Source organism: Puntigrus tetrazona, chromosome 4, assembly GCF_018831695.1.
Source record: "Puntigrus tetrazona isolate hp1 chromosome 4, ASM1883169v1, whole genome shotgun sequence".
NCBI lineage: Eukaryota > Metazoa > Chordata > Actinopteri > Cypriniformes > Cyprinidae > Puntigrus > Puntigrus tetrazona.
The window spans coordinates 9,173,770-9,192,968 of NC_056702.1; the positions used below are offsets into that span (position 1 = coordinate 9,173,770).

The window sequence follows — 19,199 nt, forward strand, 5'->3', positions numbered from 1 at the left end:
TGAGTGCTTGCACCTGTGCAGGTGACGCTGTGCAGAAAGCCCGTCATTAGAATAACTGGGATTCAACAACGTTATAACCTCCAAAAAATTATGCTAATGCACCTGTTGTGCATCCAGCTGAACTTTTGCGAGAAAAAAACGTAGAACTGTGAGCAATCATTAATTAATGAGAACCACCGAGCTTGTTTATAAATAGAGTTTTGATTGTCGTGCCTCTTGGATAAGGTCACATTCAGTATTTTGTTTTGCTAGCAGGTGAAGCTGTCAATGTCGACGCCACGACGAGTGCTGACAAATCAACACCGGCTTCGGGGGGTTTTTAACACCCTATTAAAAAATGCTCTGCGGGGACACGGCGTAATCCATTTCCTTGACAACAGTTGGGAAGGAAACAGATTTCATACAAAATTCTATAGCTAAAATTCTCTGTACTGTATTCTTTTCTCTCTGCTGTTGCCTCGGCAACCACAGGAATGGATGCAGGTCAGAGCTGGGGGAGGGTGATCAGCATGAGCTACTAAACACTCGCAAAACGACTCATTACACACACAAACGTAAGCACGAGCGTCCGATTCAGTCACACAATGTATAGGATTTAGTCTCAGGTCCGTTACCCATCAGCTCAGTGCGGTTTAAACCTGCATGTGAACTACAGTTCCCATGAGTCTGTGGCTCACCTGTAAAAGTCACCTGCTTTAGTAACAGATCGTCACTGATATCTGCACTATGACAGTCGTTTTGAATAAACGCTTCCTTCTGAAAAGCAAAGCAGCAGTAGCTGTGAAATCACGTCTTTTGGTAGAGCCACAGTCTGCAACAAATAAATTAGAAGTCTAAAAGCGTAGAGCTATACACAACGCAAGAGAACAAAACAGATTGCATTGAGTCACTGTATCTACTCAAAAACACTGTTCTAGAAGCTTGCAGGGTGAAACGAGTGAACTTAAAAGTACATTAATAATAGCAAGTTCACTTAGGGGGTTTCTGAATATTGTACACTTAATCTTGTATTTAAATCATCCAAAAACGATCATTATTTACCCTCGTGTCATTCCAAACCTGTATGAGTTTCTTTTTCATGCTGAACGCTAAAGAAGACATTTTGAAGAATTTTGAAGAACCAAACAGTTGTTGGTCCCCAATGAGTTCTATAATGGGGGAAGAAATACCATGGAAGTCAATGGTAACTGTTCGATTAACAAGTTCTTCAAAATGTCTTCATGTTGAAAATAAGAAGGAAACTCACGCAGGTTTGGAATGACCGTTTTTGTTGTAGGGTGAACTATCTCTTTAGATATATTTTTGGAAATTAGGTTTTCTAATCCCTCTGGCAATTTTTCCGCGCTGTATTCTATTAGATTTAGACTTAAAACAATTTACCAAAGGAGTATAAAATATTCAAGATATATTATCTGAAAAAAAGCCTTAATGTCAACAATAAATAATGCAAGTTTGACTCTCATTTATGTGAGTTTAAGCACATTAAGGCATTTCTACCATAACAAAGACAAAAATACTGATTAAGAGTTGCAGAGTACTTGTTTTCCAATGACCACTGCGCGTGTGTTAGTAGTGTTAAAAAATGAGTTAATGGGTCACTCATAACAACACTACCCTGTGGAAAAACAGCACGAGCTTATCAACAACATGGGTTCTTGGCCATCCAGCAAAACCATGCTTGTTGACCAGCTTAACCAATTACGTATATTGTTGTGCACAGCACAAACAAACACCTAAGCCTAGAATGATATTTACAATGCTGCCTTCTGAGCTACATTTCAACCAAAAATACGTTCGCTCTCTGCAGAAGAGTTTACTGGTAATCATAAACGCGCAGATAGCATTGATCCCGGAAACAACATCTTCCGACTTGCCCTTTCATCTCTACAGGTGCTCCTAAACAACTATGATTGCTTTGGTAGTTGAAAATGGATTGCCTTAACACTTTATCCCCCAAACAAACACACCAACACAAACCAGACAAAACGCATTCATGCATCTGAACACACCCACGGTGGACATGTTTTCTGCATTGTCAGAGGAGTGACGTTGACCACGTGTTGGAAGGCAATGTATCAATGAGTACCCATGCAGCACTGAAGAAAAGGTAATCATGAACAAATAACGTCGAATGTTACATATAAATTTAAATCGTATATACTTATTTTATATATTTTTGTTCAATTGCTATTTTCTGATAATGTGGCTCTGTTAGCGAACACCCATGTATTAAAACTTCTAGAATCTTCTTAACCAGACATGTTAGATCAGATATTTATAGCGAAAACATATAATTAACTAAATCTCTTTGCTTCACAAAGTTCTTAAAGTGCTGATATGGCAGGAAACATACAGGCCAGGCAACACTCACATGTCAAAAGTCACAAAATATAAGGTAATATCATAGTGTGATGTAACGGGAGACATACTGGACATCTCACATAATCACAGAACAGCTCACCTGAGAACACAAACACATGCAAACCCACACCACCCACAACTGATGACTAATGGGGAAAAAAAAAGACACGCTCAGAAAACTGGCTGCAGGGAAAGACAGAGACGCAAGTGTGAAGGAGACACTCACCATGAACTGAACGTTGTCGAAGCCGTTAGACAGCAGGTGGTTTTCGTACTGCACGAGACCGATGTTGTCCAGCCACTGTCCCACGGACTGGACGGGGCAGCGGGGGCCTATCAAGGGGTGCAGAGGGAGGCGTTTGAGAAGTGAGTAGCCATCCACCCGGTAGCAGCGACAGTCCGGCTGCGAGAGCTGGCACTGCCACATCATGTTCCTTGCAAAGTGACTGTCAAACGAACCCGCCATGCTCAACAAGCCACGGAGAGCGCGAGTGGAAGCGGGGAGAGACAGAAAGAGCGAGAAAAAGGAGGTAGGAAAGTGATTTCAAGCCACAGAAGAAAGTAATGTTCAGAAAGCAGCCAAGAGAGGGAGGAAAGCAGAAAGAGAGAGCAAATTAGAAGAAGAGGTCCTCTCAGGAGAGCGAGCGTTAGGGTCCGTGCTGGTGGAGAAACACGCCGGCTGTGGAGGTAGACATGCTGAAGGCTCCAAATTACATCCACAAGAGAGAGATGCGCATTACCGACTCTGTGCTGCTCAACCTGTGTCTCAACGTGTGGAGAGTGCAGGCATGTGCGTGTGTGTGTGTGCGCGTGCGGGAGGCAACGAGCGAGTGTGCGCGAAAGAGGATAGGAATGACAGCGTGCAGCTTGCTTGGTAGATTTCTGTTTCTCCAGCACTCCCACACTCATTTGTATGCCTCTGCATCCTGTGCCACTGTGCGCTCTCTCTCCCTCCCTCTCGGTCTCTCAGGCTCCCTCCCTTCTTTCCACTAGCTGTACCTCACATTGCCGATAATAGCCATCAGATCAACCCCAGCCTCTTTGTCTGAGTGCAGAAGCTGCTGTTGCTCCCTCCCACACACACGCACACACGCACACACACACACACACACACACACACACACACACACACACACACACTCACACACTCACACACACTCACACACACTCAAACACACTCAAACACACACACACACACACACACTCTGTGGGCGTCTGTGAGCACTGGTGGAATGGCAACACAAATGGGCTTTCTGTGGACGGGAAAAAATGAGGGACCACTGCAGAGGAGAGGAGAGGCAAAAGTAAAGGAGAGGTGAGGAAAGGAAAGGAGAAAAGGAGGTGAAAGAAGGGGTGAAGGGAGGAAACGGGAAGGCAAAGGCAAAACAATAAGAAGCGAGATAAAAGGTGACAATTGAGAGGAGAAACAGAGAGAGAGGAGGAGAGGTAAAGTGAAGGCAGTGAATGAAATGGTGCAGAGTTGAGTGAAAGTGATGAAAGTGGAGATAAGAGGACAGGTGAGGGGAGATTAAAGGAGAGAAGGTGAAATGAGAGGGAGAGGACAGGAAAAGTGAAAGATGAAGAGAAAGTAGAGGAGAGCAATATTAGGTGGTGCAAATGAGAGGAGAGGCAAACAGTGCAAGGGACAGGTGAAATGAGCAGGAGAGGAGAGGAGAGGAGAGGAGAAAGTAGGCAAAAGTTATAATAGAAGAAGAGAAAGCATTAGGTAAGAGGTTGGAGAGGGGACAGAAGATGAAAGGAGAGGCAAAGAGAAGTGAGAGAAAACAATGAGAGGAGGCAACAGAAGACCAATGGGAGCATACAGAGGAAAGAAGGAGAGAGAAAAGGAGGTAAGAAAAGAAGAGAGGAAGGGATGGGAGAAACAAAAGAAGAGTCAAAGGGATAGGGGAGAGGAGGTGAGAGGAAGAGGAAGACGTGAGATGAGAAAATGAGAGGAGGCAAAACAGGAGGAGAAAGGACTGAAGATGAGTGTAGAAGATATGAGGCAAGAGGACAGGAAACAGAAGACAGTGCTGTTGTATTCATTACTTGCTCAAGCGATTTGATTTTCGCTATTGATCATCGCTGAGGCACTCTTAGTACACTGATCTCCAGACAATTGCTCGCGCTGTCCCAAGACTTGTGCTCAGAGTCTAAACTGTCCATCCACTTCCTGTCCCCCTGCTCTCATTATGACTACAGGAAGAGCACAGTGACGAGAGGAGAGCGCACGGTAACCATGGTTACATCTCAAAAAGCTCCCTGTCTATGAGCGGGTCTTTGACACTACTGAAGGAAACCCTCCTGTCTCACAGTGCTGCACACTTCACAGCCGTTATTTAATATTCATATCATGCCGTGAGCTCCCTATAGTTATGAATATACGTTAAATGTAGAGGGATGACTGACTATATGCGTCAACACCACACACACACAGAGACACACAAACCTGAGTGATCCTCCGTAATCCCCTCCAACTCTGTGCCAATTCCAGCACCTATGGAGCTCATAATCTTGTCAATCTGTGGAGAGGAAAAGAGAAAGATGAATTGGGTGTTTGCATAACGAAAGGCCCTCATCCCTATTTTTATGTCCTTATTCCATGGCATTTCCCCACAGGCTTCTCCTCATTGCTCTTTTTCCGCAAACCCACTTTCGGTTTTTCTTAAATGTCAGTAATTGCTCTCCAAAACCGCTTAATTGTTAGCAAAAAGCTGGGGGAGGAATGGGAATTTTGGGAAGGCAATTTATCACGATCAGCTTCGTTTGAGAACATGTCAGTTCGGAGAGAGCCGGGAGAGTGTTTTTTGATGAATGTCTCCTCATTAAAATGACAGTGATGTTCGGAGCGAAGAAAGTGTCGTTTCACATCCGTAAAGCTGAACACCTGCCTTCAAAGAACAGCCCTTCGCTGTCTCCCAGCGGACCGTGTTTTTACTCCAAAGCGAAAGCCGCTCGGAAGCCCCAGATGAACGGATGCAGAACTCTACCCTCTCCCCTTTGATCAGTTATTTCTAATATATGTTCTCTTCTGAAGACCTGACGGCTGGGTGAGGCTGGGAAAGAAAATGCTGTGACACATTAAATTTATTGACTGTGGAAATTTAGTCGTCATATGAAGCGGGAGGCTTCTGTGTATCTAAACAGAAGCGCTGACCTGAAAGAGATTAAACTCTAAAGAAGAAAGAAGAAATTTGAGACCGTCAATTCAATTGAGACAGACATAAAACCTCTTTTATCATCTGTGCTTTGTTCCATGTGATTTGTAATAAAATGTAGCTATAAGATCAATGTTCGGGTCATATTTTTGACATTATTGTATTGATAGTTGAGCCTTTGAGGGAGTTTGATTGACAGGTGATCCGACCAATCATAATGCAGAATCTGCAATTTTTGCCTGATAAATCAGATATTGCATTAATGAAGGGGGCGGGTCTAACAAAAGTACATTTTGTTTTATGTAAGTACAACAGCTACTATTAAGTACTTACTAGGTAATTAAAAGGGTCCAGAATACAGAGTAACGTGGTACCAAATATGTTTATGACGTTAAACCAAATGACAACTCAAAAAACAAACTAATTCTTGAAAAAAAAGTTTTGTCTAGACACACAACGATAATGAGACTTTTGTATTAAATGTGCTTAATTATCATAAAAATAAATAATTAAACACTCGGTTTTCTTTTAGCAAACAATACCTTCTTATTTATTATTTTAATTATGACACAGACATGTTTTTGTTTTGATTTATCAGTTCACTCAGTATAATTAGGATGTCATTATTCAACGGCACTTCCTCCATTAATTGACTGATTGCTTGACTTTTTATATGCTACATTACCCTGGATAAAAGCTGCCCTAGTGAAAAACAGATCACCGTCAGTGCAAAACAGAAGAGAAAATCGTGTCCCGGGCCTATCATTACGCATATTTAATATAATAAAGAAACGCATTAAAAATCATTTAGCTGCCATGACAACATTGTTGAATAATTTAGGCTTCCCGGCGAAAGGGCATGATTTTGCATCACACATCAAAAACATACGCCGAGCACCAAAAGAAAACCTTTCAAGCCAGTCAGCTTGGTTACTTCAAGCTAAGTGAATTAATTAAGTGGAAATGATTCCGCAATTAGCTGGTAATTAAAACGTTATTACCTCTTCCCACTCCGCCGTAAAGGAGGGGGTTCTCTCTAGTCTGTTGGGGCTGCTTTTACCGGGGCTGTTCTGGCCCCTGGAACTCCACTGCTCCTCCTCGATGGGAGACACGGCCACCAAATTTGAGTCTGATTTGGAGAAATTTCTGGACAGCTGAAGGTCCAAAATGTTTTTGGGCATTGACCTCATCCTCCCAAGAGTGCAGGCTCTTTCCTCGTAGCCGGTATTGCTGCTTGCTGGGCTAGAGCCGCCCGTGTTTTTGCTCCGGGCCTCCCCGTTCCTCACATGTACCCCCCCGGTGGTCTTGTCGCCCGATTCGGTGGGAGTTAACGGACCTTGGTTGACCCGGGTGTGAAAAATCGTCCTGTAGACTATTTGCGGTTTGACTTCTTTCTGGGTCTTCAGGGCAGACGCCTCGCTGCCGGTGCGAGGAAACGGGGGCGAGAACTCGGGAGCTCTGAGAAAATTCCCGTGCCGGAGAGGAGGCTCGGGAACGCTGAACTTTCGCACTTTGCCGTAGAGTTGATAAGGGTTGTCAGGGGACTCGCAGGCAGGAGACGAGCCGTGGAGGAGGCCGGCGAACTGCTCGGGAACGTGGCTGTTTCTCCGGTTGTCTCGCTCTATGCACTCCTTCTGATGCGCTGCCTCATCTGCGAGAGAAAAAAAGAATGTGTGAATCAGTAAAAATCACACATAAACAAACCATCTACAACATGACATATCTTGAAGAAACACTTTGAGTCTCTTTGAGTGCCTGGACAGTGTCCCCCCTTCTGTCCTCCAGACACTGGAGTCCTTGAACTAGTGTTGTGTATGTATATATATGTCATTCGGTCGACTAGCTGCGTTGAGACAAGCACCAAATGAACGCCTGAGGCTGGGGGCAAGCCAATCTGTTCACTGGGGTGAGAGAGACCCTGTTCTTGTCCTCCTCTTGTTCCCTACGGCCCACCGAGAACTGTCTCTTGCACTGCCCCATGTAAAGAAGCCCAAGACCCCTTCACTAAAGAGCTCTTAAAAGCATTTGTCCTCAGGTAGCTTGTGATCTGTAGCGTAACTCAGGACAGTTCTCGGTTCACGGAGGTCACTGGGTTGATTCGGGTCTTCATTAAGATGAACCGTGTCTATTTTTATTATTAAGCTATGATTTTTAAAATCCAGCTGGGGCGTCTGCATTGTTCAAGGTGGAGGCGCTCTTGCTGTATTTATTCTATGCAGTCGTGAGCATATGAGGTTTTTGAGGTCGTAAACTTTTAGAAAATATGAATGGTCCTCGCAAGTGATCACAGCTCGATGCAAAAGTGTTTCGGGTGGATGCCTGTGTATCATGTTATTGTGTTCTTGTATAAAAACATATGAAAACAACAATATTCTGTTCCCTAAAAAGACTTAGAGCTCTTCATTAACATCAAAATCAAGTAAATTGGATTTGGGCTTTATTGTGCATCAGGAAAAGCCTGTTAATTAAAAATTTTAATTTATAAAAGTAATAGCGCACCTCCCCTTAATAAGTTGTAGAATTTGAAGTATCGCTTATATCTTTAGCACAAAACACGCTAGACATGTTATGCACCTGAATTCAACACTGTTTGAATCCCCTAACTCTTAAGTATGAGCAACAGTAATAGGTCAAGCTTATTAGCACAACTAACTAGGTCACTGTGAAATCTGTGAAACACCTTCTAGAACATTTTCTTCACTGACGGTGGAATTTTGAGTTAAATCATTTTGATTTACACAATGTACTACCGTTTATTTGTCTAACTGATATTCAAAATATGCGACAATTACCATGCGATTGTCAGTGGAAGTGTAGAAATACATAGCAAGATGCTTCTTTGGAAAATACAAATTCCACAGGTCTAATAATAACTGTAATCATTTAATGCAAGTAAAATGTTGATGTCTTCAACCAAAGCATTGCACGCACACACTCACACACATACTGGTACAACCAGCTTTGATCCTGTCCAGACAGTCACATGAGTTGCCTTTTATCTCCTTGCACATAATGCAGAATAATCAACTGAACCGAATGCTCTGCTACAGGCCAAAATAACCACCGGAATTGAGAAATCTGAAAGGAACACAGAGAAAGCTGCTATTTTTATTTTGCATCAAAAAAGCGTTGATCTTGCATAAAGCTCACAGCACAAATAAACAAGACTAAATGGAGAGCGAGCAAATTCAGCTTTGATGAATAACTAAAACAGCTCTCAAAATGCATTTCTGGTCTCGTCCGAACACCACACATCTTCAAAACAGGCTCTGAATGAGTGTTTTAAATCTATAAAGCAACACACTCGTGGCATGTAATATAAATCACAGGACCACATTCAAATGTACTGCATCGCCTCATTTATATCTGGCGTATCAAGTGAAAAGGCAGCGTCCCGAGTGATAAATGCGGGTGTGGACGGTTGAAGACATGCGATGCTTAAAAGGTTTTTGATATGTACACAGGATTGGACTCCAGCAGTCAGATTTACTGAACATAGAGAAACATGATGCTAAATAGGATATCAGTATCTATAACACTTGGAGGGAGACATCAGAGCTCAACACTCCCTCATACCATCCTTTCCCAGTGCTGGTGCTTGTGTAAATAGCATTTTTTCAACCGAAAAAAAATCAAATTACACTCCTGCAGGCTGAGGGAGAGCTAAACAGGTGGACACAAATCTAAGGCACAAATAAAATGAGTTTAAGGGAGAGTTCATCCAAGTTCGAAAGCGCCAGTTCCGCAATAGCATGGAAAAGAGTGACCTGCGCATTTTAAAAACGTTGTCTTTTATGTCCGATGGAAGGAACCCATGTGCGTTTGAAGCGATATGAGGGCGAGCGAATGCTGATTGAAACAATCCTTTAAAACAAAGTGCCAGATTCACTTCTGACCCTGAAGAGAGAGGATGATATTGTAGAAAAGAGCTTGAGTCAGTTTTGATCATCTAGAGCGATAGGACCCCAAGTTAAACGCCATGATGAGTTCATTCGTGGAGCGAGAGACAGAAACAACATGAGCTATCATAACAGTAGCAAAGGTCACTGCCATCTCAGACAAAACAGCGGTTGGCATACAAAACACAGAGAGGCCTTGACCGTCAGCTGCGAGAAGCCAAATACAAACACGCTGCAGAAAAAACTCAAGCTGAAAAAGATCAAAAGAAATAACAAGGTAGGTTGACTCTATCTGTCTGTCCTCCGATATTGTGTTTACATTGTGTCATTCCCTTGAATTACATTGTTTACACGTGTCATGGCTCAACTGTTCCAATCTCATTTCCTCTATTTTTCCATTAAAACTTCCTCCACCCTCTTTACCACATAATAAAGATGCAAATGAGCCTCCCAAAAAAAAGACAGTCTCATAATAACGATAGCTCTAATATCAGTGTAAATAGTTTAAGAACATACAGTATTTGGTTAATTTAACGTCAAATGAAATACTTCAAATGAAAAAACACAGCCTAAACAAAAGCATACAGTGAAGGCGCATGTTAAAGAAAAAAGGAGTGTGTTCACCAGACTCACAGCAAGGCAGAAGTGGATAACCATCTACAGTATAGAAACCACTCTGCACACCTACACAGCCATAATGGAAAGTTCACTTCAGTTTCTGGGAAACAGATCAAATAAAATGCACAATTTATGGGTAATATAAAGGCATGAGTGCTCCGAGATCTTTGCCATTACTGAGAGAGATGTGTCACCGAACTACGAGAGGTATCAGGGGAAAGAGATTGTTTTGTGTGTGTGGGTTTTCACGTTTTCAGAGAAATCGAATCCGCACAGTTATGGTTGGAAAATGTCTGAAGTGCTTTGAGATCTGAGATTGGAATTTTTTTATTGGGGGGGGGATGTTAAACATGAAATGAAATAAAATTAAATTAAAAGTAAAATTAAAATCAAATAAAAAGTTAAATTAAGCAAAAGTACATCAACGATTAAAAAATAAAACATGAAATTAAATAAAAAAGTGAAATAAAATGCAAACTAGATTATCTATAGAGTATAATATAGCTTTTAATGAAACAAAATCAGCATTTATGTACTTTAGTGTTTTTCCTATCAAAGTTTCTAATATCTGATGCTTTTTCCATATTCATCTCAGGTCAGATCTACATCTGCAAAGGCAACAGGTGACATCCAGTAGTCATGGAAACAGCACAGTGGCTTCCTAAAATCATGAGCTCAAACTCTTGGCCTTCAGAAGGGAGAAAGGATACAGAGAAAGAAAGAAGATAGACAGATGGAAAGCGATCTATTGCAGATTGACTGTGGCGCCATCTGAACTGACCCACAGGGCAAAGAATCAGAGAGATCTCAGCAGAAGTGCTCAACTCTTATCTGAGCACAGCAGAGAATGCATCAAAAGCACACGCAGGGTACAAAAGGCAGATCCGGGGTCAGCGGGAGGAAATCTATCCCGCAGCACAGCGTCTGAACTCTTCCCACGTAATTAGATCGCTTGGGTTACTTGTCGTAATTTATGAAGACGCATATGAGAAGCTCCAGCTTTGAGGCAAAACGGTGGGGCAGAGATCATACCCTGATAACAAAAAATCCATCCCGTTAAATTCGATGGACTCTCAGGCGAAACAAGCAGAGAACAGGTGCAAACAGCAATTGAATAACAGCTGTGTCTCAGTTTTAAAAGTTTTTTTGCACAATTTTTTTTAAATGTGTTCACAATTTCCAAAGTCCAGGCAATCTCTGAAGAAAATATTGAAAACGTATTTTACTATATATCTTAAAGAAATATATATATCTCATACTTTATATCTCACCCAAAAGTGACAACATGCATGCTAATTGTCGTTTAATAATAAAAAAATTCCAAAAAGAAGTATTATTTAATGTAAAGCTTTACAAGAGTGACACATGAAGTCTCTAACAAGAAAGATACACCCTATTTAACATACCCAGATGAGAGTTGACAGATCTCAGAATATAGAGCTCATATACAGACCACTTTTAAAAGTTGAAGGCTGGGGTGTAAGAGCAATTTACAGGGGTCTTGTCAAAATGATGGGCTTATGCTGCTGTATTTCTGACTCACTAGCTCCTCCAGAACATGCAGTAAACAGCAGGGAGGAGAACATCAGCCAGAGCGAGTGATATAACAGGAGCTGCAGTGCATGCTGGGCCGCCAGTGAAGAGCGAATCTCGAGCCCGACAGGGGTTAAATTAAAAAGAGTGGATATTCTTAAAAAAAAGTTTTGAATCTCCCCTCCCTCCATTAAACATTTCCACAGAGAACCATCCGTGGTTAAAAATATCGCATGCTGCAACCACCTACCTCCTTCTTGAAAACCTCTCACACTCGTTCTTACCTTTGCGGGACGGGTATGAAGCAGCAAAACAGCCAGCAGAACTTTCCAGGAGAAGGATCTCGTGAGGTTTGAGGCTCCCGCCTCTGAGGTCACTCTCTCGCGCCTTCGTCTACACTTAGATTTTCATCCTCGAAGATCTGATAAGGCCGGTGTTGCAACCACACAACATTCCAGTGATGTTTCTGGGCGCGCACACACACACACACACACCTGTGCACGTACTGGATCACACACTGTCATGTCTTGTCATGTCACAGCCTCGAAGAGGAACGGAAAGATGAGTATTCTGCATTTATGTATTTGTGAGCTGATGTATATGTGTGTTGAAGTTATCTGTCTGTTTAGATTGGTCTGAAATTCATAATTAAGGTGGGGTTGCAGACGCAGGAGGAAGTAATGATGTAGAACATTGAAAAAGAGCAGAATGGGTTGAGCCTCTTACACACACACACACACACACACACACACACACACACACACACTGAGCTGATGGCTGTCTTTTCCAGTGGATTAAAGGCCACATGTTTAATTGCTTGTTAACAAATGTTTACTGCGCCGTATTGAACTGCACCCATTTCCTGCCAAAAATAGGGCCAGAGATCCTGCCAGACCTACAGTAGCTCGCAGAGAGAGAAGCAGAGAAAAATGTATCTTTACCCATCCATCATAAATAAACACATGCAGAGAAAAACCTTCTCTGTGCTTAATAAGGCAAACATCAATATTACTACTGCTTACACTCAGGATCTGCAGGATACAGTAATTAATCAATACGGAAATACTCTGACAACATATTCAGCACTTTCAAATTGTAATAATATTTCACAATATGACAGTTTTTTCTGCATTTTGGATTTTGTTTGGGTGAGAGTCACCGGCGTCAAAGTAAAATGGGGAAAAAAAAAAAAAATGAAAACTAAGAAAAAAAACTTGTTTACTTCGAGGATCACTAAAAAAGTTGAAAATGATTAAAAAATTCCATAGAGTTACACTGAAGGAGGGAATTTGGCCTTAATTTGGGACAATAAGTGAAGTCCTAGCACTTGCATAGCATTGAACCAAAAACCACAAAAAACATGATCACAACCAACCACAAAAACCCAATCACTATGAAGAGTCAGAACACTCTTTTCCTCACAGTACTGAGGTTTCTTCATATCACTAACTCTAGTAAGACTAATAGTAATATGCCTTATCAAACATCTCAACTCAAGCATTCAGCACAAAATCCCAACAGCCAAAAAACTTGTAGTGACATTAACATAAATTAGCACAAAAAATGAGCTCGAGTAGCCTACAGACAGTCATAAAGCGGGCATGTATGAGCGCTGTATCAGCAGGGGGAACTTAGGTTATGTTTGCCGGAAAGGGTTCAGCATCACGTCTGGTACAATCTTGTTTCATTTTCTGTGCTGTTCATCTTTGACTCGCTCACAGATATTAAAAGCCACAGAACAATATCAGACCTGTCAATCAGCGAACATCTTAAAGGGCCTGCTGCCCGACGTCTACATGCACTTGGATTCAAATCAGTCTATGAGTCTGTCAGCCTCTCAGTCCTCATGGGCGGCATATACTTTTCAATATACCCTTCCTTACACGGAATCGCCACGTACCTCTCCCTATATGCCCACAGGAATCATAAACAATTATGAAATATTGAATTCGCTCTGGCTTTCCCATTTGTCTCAAACTGCAGATCTCCCAGGCAACCAGCATCGACAAGTGCTGTGGGGTCTGCATGCTGTCAGAAGAGTGATGTTAGATTGGTGTTACATTAGAAACCAGAACTGTTCAGACAGTAAGAGTGTGTGTGTGAGTGTGTTACAGTTGTAATTGCACATATATTCATGTGTGTGTTTATGGTCGGACAACAAAAACATTAATTTTTATCTAACCACTCAACACACAGGACTGTGATCTCTGAATCCCTGTGGGTGGCTGCACTACAGGGAACACACACACACACACAGATCCTCTAATCAAACTCTCTTTAATGGAATGATGGTGTTTAATTATGCCACGGAGCCCCGTTAGCACACTGAGTCATAAAGACAAGTAGAGCGCACAATAATGCTTGCATGAGTGCATGGGCACACACCAAAAACACTCCATTAATACGGTGACCAACGTAAGTGGCCAGTCGGGTTGGTTTATAGCTCTTAGACGTTTGAAGAACTCTATGAGGCATGTACAGAAGAAGACACACGACAGTCAGCTTTTTTTTAATTAAGAGAGACAATCAACTTCATAGGCAACATCTATTCTAGATATGTATTGTGTCAAGATTTATTGTTGATTAGTAGCAAATTAGCAACTAAGTGGGATCTAAAACTCTGAGCTTATATTAGGACAAAAATAAATAAATAATAATAATAACAATAATAAAGAATACATCAAAATAATAAAAAAAAAGGCTGACAAGAAATATTTACTTCTGCACTGTTTATTTTGAACTTATTTAATGTCCACTACCACACCAAAGCTTTAGGATGAAAAAATGTATTATATATTTATATATATTATTGCCATTTAAATGAAATGTTTTATATTGAAATATATTTAAAAAATGTCATTTATTGCTGTGAAAAGCTGAATTTTTAGCAGCCATTACTCCAGTCGTCAGTGTTGCATGATTCCTCAGAAATCAAGAAATAATGTTGAAATAATATTTTTGTTGAACTGTGACATATTTTTCTAGATTATTAACATACTGACTGTTTATTAACACTTATAAAGCACATAATCTCAACCTACCTAAACTTTATCACTATTTATAAGTAACTATTAATAAGCAAATTAGGAGTTTATTGAGGCAAAAGGCGATAGTTATTGGTTTGTGAATGGCAAGAAAGTGAGGCCTAAACACTTGTACTTTTTAATGTTACATCTGTAACTCAGTGTAACTCAAATTCTTCTCCTTATAATTTTAATACCTCAAATATTTAAAAGGCATACATAGAGTCAAAGCAAAGATTATTTAGACATCAAATATAATTTTTTATATACTACTGGGCGCAGGAAACTATAGTTCGTTTATATAAGTGAAAATAGCAAAATTGACATATTGTAGCCAAAAATACTTCATATATTCTGTACTGACCTGTAAAACTGAAAAACACTTTGTCGCAAAAAGACAGTTTTATTCAGTGGTGACTGAATAAATTTTAGTTTGACAGTATTACAGTACAACCGTTTCCGAATGTCATTGTTTCTTTATTCAAGTAGATAAGTAGTGTGCTTTCTTGTCTGGAAATAGCTGGCCAAGGGCGTAACCAAGATGCCCACAGACTGGACGGATGCTGCCATTAAGTGATGTCTGAATGGCTATATTTACTGGTTGAATGCACAAGAATGTAATTGCGTTGGGAAAACCAGTATTTTCTTTGAGCCCTTAATTTCAGAGTTGGGGCAGTCATTTAGAGAATAATCATGAAAGCTGCTGTAATTGTTACTGTATCATAAGTTATAACCAAATTACTTAAGTAGTTTGTACTCAATAATTTAGCCGCTTCACAATCTTCAAAGATGTCCCAAAAAGTGTATCAGTTGTACTCCAGCCAGAAGAATTTATTTCAATCTATCCCATCCTAATTTCTATTTCAAAAGTCATAAGTAGAAGCTTGCGAAGAAAACCAACTATTGAATATTATACTAACATTGCATTGCGCCTTCCCTGATGAAGTCACTGCTTAACTTTTCTGTTGGGTGGAGGTTAAGAATGCAGGTTATCATGCCTGGGACCAAAAAGAGAACAACTTGACTGTATCTCGCAGCTGAAAGGCCTCTGCTCATCGCAGCGCTGCGATCTCACTCATCTCTCTCCACGGTTATAAAATACCACATCAATAAAGCTTGCACCAAGCGCAGCTGGATAAAAATACACCACCTTTGGTAACCCAAAGCGATGAGAACTTGTCTTCTCCGTACTCTCATCATGCCTCTGTCTATCTCTCCATCTCTCTCGCACCTACTGTAGGGAAATGACAGAACTTCATTTCATCACCTATGAAGGCACGGCATCAAAGAAACTACAATGCGCTCCTCACTCAACACTAGTTGCCAAGGCAACAATACAATGGACCTTATAAAGCTAATAAATAGTGAGGAGGAGGAAGATGAGAAAAAAAAAGAAGATGGGGTGAACGAAAGCATGAAAATGCGAGATCTATTCCTGGAGCTGCAGAGAGAGGACTTCAATGCCTTTACTGTGATTTTGACTCTGATCCGCCACTTCAATCGCAACGGCGCTTGGAATTCATGTCTTGGACTCTCAGAGGAGATGCTAACATGCGATTCCTGTGATGGCCCTTTTTTTGTCTTCGTATATGCCAGCAATGTACCATCGACAGAGCCTACTGCTAGATCTCAATGTTGATAACCCAAAAATCTGCAAAAGAATTCTCAGAACTTAACGCCACCGGATGAAACAAGCTCAAAAACCCCATGAAAAGCCACTGTTACACAGTCCTGCGACGGTGGGACACAGGACACGTTTATTAGGGCAGACCGTCAGGGAGTCGCCATCAAAGAGAAGAGCACAGGACCCCTCCATTTGAAAAGCCCCCTGTTAGACTGGAGAGTGACTGAGATGAAAAGGCCCTTTTCACAGTAGAGACCTGGCAAACAGAGATATAAACTCCCCTGTAGTGCCAAAAGGGTTTTGTATGCTGCGGCGACATTTCCTTCACTATCTATCACCGTTTGCCTTCTTTAAGAGATCGCTTGTCTTGTAATGTGGCCATGGAGAGCGGTGTAACTCACAGGCCAAATGAGGCTTTGGTTAAAGGGTTGCCAGGTGCTCCTGTCACACATCCATAGGTGGGGAGGTTTTTGGGGGCGACAGAGATGAAGGTAATGACACCCGTTGGGATCCATATGAGGGATTGAGTTTAATAAACGGTAGAAAGTTGGACAGCTAATCCCAACAGCACAATTCAAAATTAACTTTTGCCACACCTGTCAATGGAAACTGAATTTACCAGCAATAGAGCTTTCTCATCAGCCATTAAAAGCACTGGGCAAAATCATTGAAATAAATTTAAAATAATAATAATAATAATAATATACAAAAAATAATATAATAAAAAAATTGAGTCTGCAACACAACTAATAATAGTAATAAAAGTAAAAAAATTAAAAAGTGTACTCTGCTTATTTATTATACATATATAAATACACATTTTCAAAACATTTGTATGCGTGTAAATATATATTACTTGTATAGAATTTAGCATATATAAATATATATATAATAATTCAACATATTTTTATTAATAAGTGTGTATACACATAGTACACACATACAGTATGTAAAAAAACTTATGTTCAATGTGATTAAATTGCTTTGTAACCCTAGAAAAAGTCATATCTCTTATCAGCCATAAAAAGGAAGAAATAATGGATGAAATTAATTAATTTACTATAAATTTACTATAAATTATAATCTTACCAGCTATGAAAAACACTGTGCAAAACAAAAGAATAAATTTAATCAATATTAAATAAATAAGTCACAAAGTATGGTGCAATATTTTGTACTATATATATATATATATATGAATTATTGTTTTTAACCAAGGTTTCCTTGCATATTAGTGATAAACAGTGAACGTAACTGCAGAGATGACTCAGCCATCTTGGCATAAAAATCATTTTTTATTTCTCATACCAATTTGTTAGAAAAAATAATTCACATCTGGAGGAAAAATAACCTCTTTAGTCCTCCTTGCTTAACTGCTAACAGAAAAAGTTGTTGTTTTTTTATATATTTTTACCGGTCAACTCACAAATAACTTTTTTATTATTTAATATTTATTTCCCAACTACAACTTTTACTAAAAAGTGGCTAAATTTGGATACTGGCTGGAAAAAGAGGGAGAAAAATAAATACTTTTAACAAAGGTAGATATTGCAAAATCCCCTACTGTTACCGACCATATCTAAACTGAAAACAGCCAACATGGCAAAAGTGAATAAGCGGTAACTCTCCTAATTAGATTCTCTCTCTTTCCTCCCTACTTTCCCCCATTTTCTCTGAACACATGCGTCAGGGGATCAGGGTGCCAGACAAGCATGTGCGCAGCATTAGTACAAACCAACAGACTGCGAAGTACACCAGCGTCACCATGACTACCCCACCTCAGCACCAGGAATGACATCGCCATGGAAACAGCATCAACTGCCCACTCGGCCAGCAGTGCCGTAGGTGGATGCTGAGGAAATGACAGGAAGGAAGTGGCAGGCTTGGCAGCGAAACCGCTCGTGCCAAAACACTGACGTCTGCTGAGATGGTGCATTTGCAGCGGGCCCGTCTGCGACGATATCAGACCGGGGACATTCCCACAAGCAGGTTTCATACAGTGTTGAGTGGCGGAGCGGCACTTTAAAACGCTGCTCGAGCCATTAAAAGGTGGTTTGATGACTAATTTAGTCACACTTTTACAGTAGTGCCGCTCAAAGCAGCGGGAATCACTCTGCTGCTGGCACAAGCACTCCGAGCCAATCAAGAGAGAGGCCTCCTGCTGAAATTAACATGTCTGTACGAGAACCGTGAGGGGGGTCTGCTTGTTTTATCCAGCTTGTGATATCATTGGCTGAAATGCCTATAGAAACAGCATCCCTGTGAACAAAAAGACAATGCATCCCAAAGCAGCCATTATTTGGCCCCCATGTTCGTTAAACCTTCATATTTATACTTCATGTCATCGGTTTTCTCAAAAATGAAATACTGAAGTAAGTACCGGTGAGGCCGTAGTCTTCGGCGGATCCGATGGAGCAGTTGGCGGGGCTGATGGGGGGGCTGGCGGGGGGGCTGGTGCTGAAGCTGGCGTAGCCGAGTGATGAACTGACCTCCGAAGGATCACCGCTGTGGTTCTGCAAGGGTTTCTGGACGTCTTGGGAGGAGGACAGCGAGGTCCGCTGTTTTGGCTGGGACAGGAAAGAGTGTGATGTTAGCACGGGTCACTTAAAGAGGATGCTTTCATAAGCCTATTTTACATTAGCCGAGTCTCCTGCAACAGATGCTTACGTACATGTAACGCAGAATTTACACTTCAATAAAACGAGGAAATTGGAAGACTTTTGTGAGGCGACGTGAAAGCAACGATGTGCAACATAAGCAATTACTGGCTGCTTGAGTCACTAGTAAAGAGTGGTATCACATTTCTGGACTGTGAAAATGTATAAATTTGCAGAAAATGAAGAGCAGTGAGGGTGGTGATATTTTGTCGTAGTTGTTTTTAAACAAAAAATAAAATGGAAACCCGTTTCTAAGGTAATTGCACCAACGTTTAAAATATATCAATTCACACCGAATGTGAATGTAGGAAATAAACTCACGCCGC

At 41.0% G+C, this 19,199-nt stretch overlaps 1 protein-coding gene across 15 annotated transcripts in view; it reads right to left on the reverse strand.

Annotated features, from left to right (window-relative positions):
- The window catches only part of anks1b (ankyrin repeat and sterile alpha motif domain containing 1B), a 166,263-nt gene that overhangs the window by 70,189 nt on the left and 76,875 nt on the right, over positions 1 to 19,199 (reverse strand). For 12 of the 15 annotated variants that reach the window (XM_043237048.1, XM_043237054.1, XM_043237050.1 and 9 more), the window contains 4 exons: positions 18,597 to 18,783; positions 6,521 to 7,170; positions 4,811 to 4,883; positions 2,588 to 2,694 (listed from right to left, as the gene is read on the reverse strand). In XM_043237048.1, coding sequence (XP_043092983.1) covers positions 2,588 to 2,694; positions 4,811 to 4,883; positions 6,521 to 7,170; positions 18,597 to 18,783 — 1,017 coding nt within the window. Of the gene's footprint in view, positions 1 to 2,587; positions 4,788 to 4,810; positions 4,884 to 6,520; positions 7,171 to 18,596; positions 18,784 to 19,199 lie in introns of those variants that run through there. The other 3 variants (XM_043237061.1, XM_043237057.1, XM_043237060.1) reach the window with 3 other exon arrangements.